Source organism: Numida meleagris, chromosome 13 (genome assembly GCF_002078875.1).
Source record: "Numida meleagris isolate 19003 breed g44 Domestic line chromosome 13, NumMel1.0, whole genome shotgun sequence".
In the NCBI taxonomy this organism is placed as follows: domain Eukaryota; kingdom Metazoa; phylum Chordata; class Aves; order Galliformes; family Numididae; genus Numida; species Numida meleagris.
This window is the reverse complement of record NC_034421.1, coordinates 15,316,645-15,326,947: the sequence shown is the minus strand read 5'-3', so window position 1 is coordinate 15,326,947 and position 10,303 is coordinate 15,316,645. Positions and strand designations below refer to the sequence as shown.

Genomic DNA, 10,303 nt, shown 5'->3' with positions numbered 1-10,303 from the left:
TCATATCAGCCTGCCTGCTTTTGTGCTCCCCATGTGGCACCGGGGCAGCTGAGTGCTGGGAGTCAGGTGAGACTTCATGAAAACCTCAACTAAGAGACACTGTGTGTCTTTTACTTCACATTACTGTGTAAATCAGCATTACCTTACTTTGTTTAAGCAAACAAACAGAGCAAAAAGCCGCCGGAACCCATGCCCAATGTTAAAACAACACAACCCAGAAACCAACGAATTCTAGTATCTCCTCCATTCCTTCTGGCGTAGTTCATTTCTTCGGATCTTCCCACTAGCGGTTTTTGGCAACTCTTGAACAAACTCCATCTAAGAGGAAAGGGAGGAATTTGCGATACAAAGTGATTTACTTCAAATGTGACTTCCCCTCGGTGACTTAGTGCCTCACAAGTGACATAATAGTTGAGACGTGCTTTCTTTACAGTGGTGCCAATTAGTTAAAATATTTGACTAATTGACGACTTACTTTCCGAGGGTACTTGTACGGAGCAGTAGCTTTCTTAACGTGGTCTTGTAGCTCTTTCATCATTTTTTCTGGATCATGTGAGACATAGTCGGGCGTTAAAACAACAAAGGCTTTCACTACCTTCAAGAAGATAAGGGAACAGAGGGTGAAGTAACAATGAGACAACATCACACAACAGTCAGATTTGAAAGTTTAACCAAACGTTTCCATACAAACTGTAGAATAACAAATACAGGGGATGCAACCAGCTATGCCAACGTTGTGTGTACTCTGTGTGGACTGGTGGTAATCGACATGGGAAGTATTGGAACGCGGAGGAAAAGCTTCAAATTGTGTTTTGGTAATGTTGGATATGGGGTAATTGTCATGGTCAGTTTTTCTGGTTTAGATATATCTGATGGAGTAGAAATGCCAATTTGATTTTATTTATTTCAAAGATTTCATCGCTGGGTAGATTAATCCATTGGAAGTTGGTCTTCATCAGCCACGGTATGCATAAAGCTCCTTTTTACATAAAATGTGCTTAGTTTGTTTACCTCTCCCCTGATGGGGTCTGGACTGCTGACGACTGCTGATTCCACCACTGCAGGGTGCTCTATGAGAGCACTTTCTACTTCAAATGGTCCAATGCGGTATCTTTAAAATGGAGGGAAAGGTCCTTTATTTGTACTTGAAACACATAAACACATCTTGTCTGAATCAGCTCAATTATTTGTGCTGGAAAATGTATTGTTAATCAGTGTTGAATTACCCAGCAGAATTAATGACATCATCAGCTCTTCCAACAAACCAGAAGTATCCGTCTTCATCCATGATCCCCCTGTCTCCAGTAACATAGAAATCCCCACGGACTGTTGCCTCTGTTTTCTTTGGATCATCCTAGGAAATATTAAATTGTGTTTTGCATAAAAGCTACTTGAAAAATAAATTGCATTCTAGCAGATTTATATTCAGCAGGAATATTCAGTGGGATATTAATAATAGGCAACTGTAATAAATGACAGTTGATTATTAATTCACTATTATCAGCCCAGAAAGCTAGAAATAAAATTAATAAATTGCAATAAATCAGTGAAGTACTACTTTTGACTGACTTAATATATTATGCCCTGTGACTTGAGGAACCACTGAAGGCTCCAAAGATATGAATGCTGATGGGTTTAAGAATTGGCTTTGAACTGGTTATTCTTTATTGTTTTCTTCCTTTTCATTTCCAGTGTCTCCTATGCTGAGATTTTTTTTTTCACCCTCAAAAACATTTTGGAACAGCATAGTCCAATTAATTAATGATTTTGCTATAGCAAATCCAAATGACTTCTGTAACAAGTTTTCTAAGCAACGTGCATGGTGCTTCTGTACTCACTACTGATTGGAAGACCTGATTTCAGGTTGGATATTTGGAACAATTTCTCCTCAGGAGGAGTGGTCGGCCACTGGCACAGGGGGGTGCTGGTGCCACTGACCCTGGGGGGTTCAAGAACAGGGAACATGTCACACTGAGGGACATAGGTCAGAGGAGATGGGTTGATGGCTGGACTAGATGGTCTTAGTGATCTCTTCCAACCTTGATGATTCTACGACTATAGGCTGATAGCATCTATAAAATTTAATATGGTTTCCTATTGTAAGAACCAAAAGCACTATGTGTTTGTTTTTTCTGATTTTGGGACTGAAAATTCAAAACAAAATGGAAAAAGAAAATGCCATGCTCAAAACACTAGATGGAGCCCAGTTCTGTGGGGAAGGGACTTGAACAGCATCCCCCACCTCTCAGATGGGGTTTCTAGCCCTCCAACCAAAGGGTATCTGGGGACATGAGATATCATCTAACAACATGTTAGAGAGTTCCTTTTTTTGTTAAGGAAATAATCAAAAGAAAGTGGATTTAACTTGCTAGGCAAGGCACTATCATCGAACAATTAACAATTTGTGTAAGTAGACTAAGCAGCTGCATGAAAAGAAATGGAAATCTCTTTTTCCTTCCTGGGGGTTTCAGACATCTAAACAGTAAATGTAAATGAAACGAGGCATGGATTCTTTGGCAGAGGCTTAACATGGCATCAGCTTTAGCTGGAGAAGCGTTCTTACAGTATAGCAGGTAAAGAGGAAAAGTGGTCTTGTAGGTTTTACTCTGATGGCAATCTCTCCTTCTTTTCCAGGAGGTAGAATATTACCATTTTCATCTATAATCTAAAAACAAGTAAAACACATCTTTATTATCTTTGAGCCAAATTAAAAAGCATTACGTTAATATTATAGAATCTTGATGCTCATTTAAAATATTCTGTTGAAATATCTATTGGAAAACTACTTGGAGGATTGGAGGCAGGTCTGACCCTGACAATTACAGTGTCAGATTACCACTAATCCACTGTCCCTCACACTGTTTTTTATCTGAGCAATTCCAAGTACTATGAAAACATGCAATATAATTAGTAAGAACTCAAAGAGGTTAAGTAATGAGCCTGAAAACAGAGGAAGCTATGAAAAAGCTTAGAAAGATACTAAAAAGCTCAAAAAATATTGCAAATATTGCTAGAATCTGTTTCAGCAGTTCTGTTATCCCCAAGAAAATATGTTTGCTCTCACTCTTTGTTAACTCAGTAATTTGACTTCCATCATTGCTTTCCTGTTTGATAGTGGGCTGTCATCTGTGTCATCCCGCTGAGGCTGGTGCAAGAGGAAAGTGCACCTGTTCACTTTGCACACTGTGTTTGGGACAGTAATGTAGGTGTTTCACACTTCTATTCCTTGTGGAATGATGCTGCACAGCACAGTGCAGTGCTAAGGCTCTCAAACATCTTTGACGGTGAACGATGATCTGAGAGATGGCAGTGCCACAGAAGGTGCCATACCTTGACATCGTACGCTGGAGATGGCTTTCCCATAGAGCCAGGTTTAATTTCCATTCCTTTAAAATTTCCACAGACCAGCACCTGTAATAAATTTTTTTTCTCAGACAAACAGTGGCTTGTATATTCAGTCTTTAGCTTAGGTTTAGAATATTCAGCTAACATTGCAAACTTCTGTAGGAAATAATGATCCCTTCATTATAATCATATGTCCAACGAAATAAATGATGCTCTGGAAATCTCACCCATAGCCCCAAACAATGTGAGCACTCCAAAGATTGAGTTCAAAGCAGAATTTGGAATGCAGTCATGAAGAGTGTGTCCTTTGTGTCAGCTCACAATGCAAAGCCCACATGAAGAACAGGCCTTGGATTCTGTGGGGAGCCATTACGGTTGTCCTATGAGCTAAAAAAACTGCATGCTTTCATTGTTGCCTATTGCAACTGACTTTCCCTCTAAAAGTCACAGCTGTTGTAATAGTTGTGATGAATTTGCTTTGTTGGAAAGAAGTGTGAAGTGAGGAGGAATTTGTAAACCTAATACAACTGTGTACAATCCTTTTAATGACTTTTTCTTGGCGAACCAAAGAGAATTTATTGCTGTACCTGCAAAGCATATACTTTTCACCTGTAAAGCTCAACATACAGTTTCTGTCTGTCCATAGCATTCATGGATATCCAGCCCTGTTCGCGCTTTCCACTCGGCCATCACCTCGGGGTTGATTGGCTCCCCAGCGCTTGCACAGTGCTGCAGGCTGTTGAATGTGCAGCTGGGAAAGAGAAAACAAGCAACTGGCATTTATCTGTCTGCTATGTCCTGTTTGCTGCCATATTCCTGTATTGTGGGGGACCTTTCTATTCAAATTGCTGAGTCCTGTTTGTTCCATTTGAACTATGCAGTGCTAAACAGCAACAAATCTGAAAATAACACAAGAAAGGGAAAAAAAAAAAAAAAAAGCTTTATTTCACTTCTGTATTATTTAGAAAATCTAATAATGCAGTGCTTCTAACCCTAGAATCTGAACTAGAGCCTGGACCAAAGTGGAATAATGAAGTTCAACCCTGGCAATGAGAACCCATGGGAGAGTTAAATAAGGCCAAGGTATCTTTCATATGTGTCACCGAGCTGCACCAACACACACTTTGTTGGGAGTATACTACTGGTGGGACATAGGAGAGAAACAGAGGGATGGAGAATGTGACGGTAGAAGTATTTCTGAGGACATGTTAAGTATGATACCATGATTATCTTATTACAGCCTGAGCTAAGCTGCTTTCCACTGTTACTTACAAAGTCTAAGGTAGCACCCCAAATATTTATTCTGGCTTAATTCACAATAAGTGAGACTCAAGATGCTGAGAAACACACAGTCAGAGTTCCTGTTCTGCCATTGTGAATGTGGAATAAAATCTGAGAGCTGAGCACTTGGCCCACTGCTTTGATGGAAGGCGCTGCTGGGGACCCTCCGCCTCGGCTCACCTGGGCAGCTGGTGCTGCACGAGCATTCGGTAGGCAGTTGGAGCTGAGCAGAAGACAGTGATGGGATATCTTGACAGGCTCTGATGAGTTCAGAAAAATAAAAACTGAATATACTGAAGCCCGTGAGGTCTCATCTACATCATAAGAGACGATGTAATGATATCTGCCTGCATCAGGCTTATGAAACACACAAACAAAATATTAGTGTCCTAAAAGCGGTTAGCACAGCAGTTACATTTAATTAGTTTTTTTCTTCTAAACAGAATCTACATCATCTTACAATGGGTTCAAGACACCAAAGCTTTGCACTCCAGAAAGGTTTGAAGTCCTCCTTGCAGAGTTGCTTCGTAATTGCAGTTTAAGGAGAAAAAAAAGTGAAATCCTAAAGCTACTTTTTAAAATGTCCCACAGGGCTAAAACTGAAAGCGTTCTCCAACACTGCCCAGTGTTACCTAACAGCTCCCAGCCATCTCAGGAGAAGGGGTGAAATGGCAGTAGTCTTTTACAAAGGTGAGTTGTGTGTGGAGAATGGAGGACAGTACAACGTCGATGGCATTTGTTAAAGGAATTCAGCCTTGCTGCCTCCTCACCCCTTACCACTGAGTTAAGTGGTGCAGGCAACCGGCATTCTCATTTGTCTATTGTTGTCACTCATTCTAATAACAGATTAGCTCTGCAGATCCCAGCCCAATTTCCTTTGTGTTTTACTTCTAGGCCTAACAGCAAACAGCTGCAAGGTCGGCTCCCCCACCTACCTCAAAGACAGCAGGCGGGCTGAACTGTGGCATCTTATGTACAAATACACATGCCCCTTGACTCCACGCTGAAAAAACACTCCATGCTGCCTTGGCCCAGCCCGTGTCTGAGGTATTCCAGTATATATCTGAAGAGGTCAGGTTCAGCCAGTACCTGATAGCACAAGGAAGCACAGCCCACAGTCCATACTTAGCAGAAATAAGGCAAGTAGTAAAACATTGTGAGATGTGCCAGGGAAGTGAATATGGCGCTGTTTGTCTTGGGTAAGTGGCATTTAGATAGACCCAAATGACTGAGCACAACTGAGTCCTGGCACAGGGAGGGTGCAGCAGGGTGGACTGATGCTGCATGTTTCTAAGGGAAGTTGTACTGACGGAGCAGCAGAACCCACCTCAGGACGTGGTGTTGCATGAATATGAGATTGCTTGAACTCACTGTTAGCGACAAGGATGGTTTTGGTTTACTGTGTGTGGGCCTCTTCTGGTTTGTTATTCTCTCCCAGTTAGAGTGAAGTGCACTGCCCTATCAATTTTATAAACAATATCGCTTTATAAATTTAGAGATTCTGAATTATCAGCATTTCATTCCTCCAGGAGCTGTGTTGAACCCAGACACACACGAACCCAGAAGCCTGTCAGACTCACGTACTTCTCCCAGTTTGGATATGGACCTCATTAACTTATGCTGATGTTCATTTGGTATACAATCTGTTAGCTGCCAACCTGTTGAACACGCAGCAAAAGATTTATCAAAAGCTAAAGACAATGTTAAAAAGAAGTTAGTGTGCCTATTTGGCTGCTACATTCCATGCACACTAGGACAGCTGGACTCAAAATGTGCCTTGTTTCCTGGGGAAAACAGCCAACCAAACAAACCGTGGCCGGGTCTAACAGAAGGGTTGTTTTTCAGAGCAGTGAAACAAATGCTTCTGGTAAAACTTGCATTTCTCTTCCTTCTGCTATGCGACCAATCTGTCTGACAAAGCAGTGGACATACCTTCCACTCACTGTGAGGCCAATGCCATAGCTGCAGTGGGAATGTTCCGTCATTTTTGGAGCTCCCGTCGTCCCACTAGTAAAATAGATGGCTATGGGGTGTTGAGACTTCGTGGTTACGCACCGGTGATCAGACGGAGCATTTCTTTAAAATAAACAAAACGAGGAATGAAGTGATTTGTGTGACTTACGCATTCCTGAAGATGTTTAAAATAATCTCTGCAGCAATTAGAAGTGCCAAAACCATTCATGTTTTTCCACTGCGCAGACCCAGAAGGATGAGAACACGTTGGCACATGCAGCATTTCCCATCCAAAGCAAACAGAACCACTCCTATCTTTGCTGTGGCACTGTCACAGTGGTGGTTACTCACTTCAGGAGATTCTTGAAGCTCAGCCACCCCTCACGGTGGCCCTCTGACACCAGCAACTTGAACCTCAGAGACTGGCAGTCAGCCTCCACTGACTCTACAGTTGACGCCACAGAGTCATCAGTGATGATGCCCTTTGCCTTGGATTTCTGTAGGCGGTAGAGAATGTCCTTTGCTGTCAGTTGCTGTGTGCCAGGAATTGGGACGGTTCCTAAACAGGAGTAAGTGGAGTGGAAAAAAGAGCTTATACATTGCTTAATAATTCTTATAGTACTAAGACTTCATCTTACTTGGTGGTTTTGAGTGGGACAAGGCTGTACTGGAAGCAGGATTTGGCCCTACGTTTGTAAACATACTGACTTGCTTGGTGGATTGAACTCTCTACGAGTATGAGCACAAGTTAGGAGGTACCAGGCTGGACATGGGGCACTAAAAGAAATCGAGGGAACAACTTTCCTTGGTCTGAAGACACCTCCCAAGGACCATGCAATCCCTCTGGTCTTAATTTCTTTACTGTACCCCGCTAGTGTGTGTGGGGCACCACAACATTCTGGGTTGAAAACATTGGCAAGCTGAGCAGGTAACGGATCCCACAGGGGCCATGTGAAACACTTGGCTAAATGTGGGCCAGCTTCACTGCAAGGTTGCAAGAAGGTGGGTTTGGGATGGATCAAAAGTGCTGGAGAAAGGAGAATGTCAAAGGAGAGTGGACTCACAGTGTGTCCTTAACATCTAGAGCATGGGCAGAGCTACATAGAAGTGCCACATTTGACGTGAAGATTGTTTCTGATCAGTGTTTTACTAGTTCATCCTCAACACCATATTTCTAGTTCTAGTCATTATTTCTGTCCCTGTATGCCATTTGTATGCTCTCACCGACCTGTTCTCATGCAAGCCACGTTCAGCAGCCACCACTCTGGGATCCGCGGCAGAAGCAGAAGAACCCTGTCTCCGCGCTGCAGACCGCAGGCATCAGAGAGAACGTTGGCCGCTTTCCGGGACAGCATTCCCAGCTCCTCAAAGCTCCACCTCACCTCTTCTCCGTCACCATCTACCCACCACAATGCGGGGTTTTTAGGCTTTTTTCCCTCCTATAGAACAACAGGGTACAGTGCAAATGCTTCACTTTAGGAACATACTGCCTTTACCCTAATTAAGTCTGAGGAAACAAAGCGTTCAGCGTTTATTCAGTGCTGGGGGAATCTGGGGATGCTGCTGAAATTTTCCACTGGCTCCAAACAAGGCTCTTCTTCAGGAAGAGCAGCCTAGAAATGCCATGTAAGAAATGAAATTTGCATTCCTTTCCTGAGATCATGTGTTCCCTCTGCAGAGGCTGTCCAGCCTCCTGTTCCAGGCCACAAAGAAAGCTGCCGATGGACAAAGGTGCAGCCAGGCTGTGCCTCAGTTTCGCAAACTCTCCAAGCTCATTTCCAGCTTCATCTTGAATTGGGCCCATCTGTTACATCTGAAAATCAGATCTGAGGTTCAAAAGCATAGTGTGACCTCTAATCAATGTCCCTTGTAACTAACAAATGTGTGAAAAGTGAAATGTATATACACAATGTGCTCTTAAAGGAAGCGATGCCTTTAGCAGTGACATTGTGCTTCCTGAGCACTTCCTGAGCAAAGAAAACCTCACAGGAGCAGCAAGAATATGGTATCTTGCTATCTGTTCTTGTTATCTATTCTGCCTTCAGGCAGAATAACACTGAGGTTCATCTCCAGGGAGAAGATTTTAGCTGTGTACTTCAGAGGGCAGAACTCTTCAGATGCTCGTTCCTTGCTTCATTTCTCAGCCTGCCAAAATCTGTTCTTCCTGCAAATGGAGCAAATGCTCTGTTCTTGCTGCCAGGTGGACACCACTGCGTTCAGCCCGTCATCATGAAGAACCTGTGGACTACATCCACAGAGACTAGAGCAATGTAGTAAGATAGGTGATATACCTACACTTCTTTTTATTTTTAATAAAATTTATATTTATTTCCCCATCTTTGCTTAGAGCTTGTGCCTATTTGGGCACTCCAAGAGGTTTGGTTTTGTGGATTGATAGCTCCTGATGCAGAGATTTCATGACTGGAAAAGAATGGGGTGGTTTGGCATTACACTGTATTACTCATTTTGCTGGCAAGCAGTGACACGTGGGGGCCGAGTACTTTGCCTAGCACATGCAGGCAGGGTGCATGTCACAGCTGGTAGGGGAACCAGCGTGAGCCTCAGAGTGCTCCAGTTGGTCTCGTCCTTAAGGCACAAATTTACTCAGGGTCAGTGTCACTGGAGTTACTGATTATAGGAACAAATCACTTGGGCCCACAAGCAGGGCAGCATGTGGCGTAAGGGATTTACAGGTTCCAACTACATGAGGTGGTCATCAGACTATAACCAGAGCACAACCACAGCAGCTTGCTGGCTGGACGTGCCTGGCATCTCTCAGCACTTCAGCAGCAGAGCAGCCAAGTAGCTGTTACCTTTTCTACTTCGGTCCATCTGTCTAGCACATCGCTCGCAAAGTTGAAGTACTCCGGCACCTCTGGTCTGTACTGCTGTTTCATGAGTTCGTAACTAAACAAGGCTTGAGCTGTGGAGCTCCACCTGCAAAGCTGGCAAGGTCTTCTCAGGGAAGCACGCAGGGACATGACACTCAGGGCCTTCAGTAGACAACGCATGGCAGCAGCAACCCGAGCAGCCTCCAAGAAGTGCTACAGTGACACAGATACAAACCTGGTGTTAGCCACCAGGTTTCAAAACAGCATTTACTATCATACAGTGGAATGTGCTGGAATAACAATAACTGGTAGCTGGAATACCTGGTGAGGACAGCTCTGCTTCTGCCCCTGTGGGTCCCTGCCCTCCACTGACCATCACACAGCTGAGAGCCCGACCACGCACCCAACTCACCATGCTCAGGCCTGCCAGTGGGGCAGTGTACCCATGAATAAAAGCCCTTCACTCCCCACAGCTCGCACCCATCTGCTAAACCACACTGCTGTTACATAGCAGGGGCACTGAAAGCACCTAAATTGTGGCTGCTGGGAATGAAAGGTCTGCTACTGACTGACAACACTTAAGTACCAACATGGACTAAGATGCTGTGAAGAACCAACAGTCCTGCATGAGTGGCTGATCAGTGTTGTTTTCCCACTTGTCTACCAGCACTGGGATTATGCTGCTTGCCAAGAGTAAAATGCACCCAGGAAAGCCCTGAAAAGTGTTTTAGTATTGCTGTTTTAAACACTGCTTTGGTGTGCAGTCAGCCAAAACCACCACTGTCTGAGACAGGAAAAGTTTAAAAGGCCCCGTGATAAGGAATTCAAAATGCAGAGCTGTGATTCTCTACAGTCAGCTTAGCAGGAGAGCTGAAAATTCCACAGTCATCATT

General features: G+C 43.6%; 1 protein-coding gene across 2 annotated transcripts; it reads right to left on the bottom strand.

Moving 5' to 3' along the window:
* LOC110405956 (acyl-coenzyme A synthetase ACSM3, mitochondrial-like) lies at nucleotides 47-9,606 on the bottom strand. Of its 2 annotated transcripts, none has more exons than XM_021411836.1 (13): nucleotides 9,393-9,606; nucleotides 7,808-8,018; nucleotides 6,931-7,138; nucleotides 6,559-6,702; nucleotides 5,562-5,715; nucleotides 4,807-4,886; nucleotides 3,973-4,096; nucleotides 3,331-3,411; nucleotides 2,564-2,665; nucleotides 1,227-1,354; nucleotides 1,012-1,111; nucleotides 476-595; nucleotides 47-318 (listed from the first exon to the last, which is right to left on the bottom strand). In XM_021411836.1, the coding sequence occupies exons 1-13, from the start codon at nucleotides 9,588-9,590 to the stop codon at nucleotides 232-234; spliced, it is 1,737 nt and encodes a 578-aa protein (XP_021267511.1). In that variant the 5' UTR covers nucleotides 9,591-9,606; the 3' UTR covers nucleotides 47-231. The 2 variants fall into 2 exon arrangements, with proteins under 2 accessions (XP_021267511.1, XP_021267510.1); XM_021411835.1 differs by having other exon boundaries at nucleotides 47-302.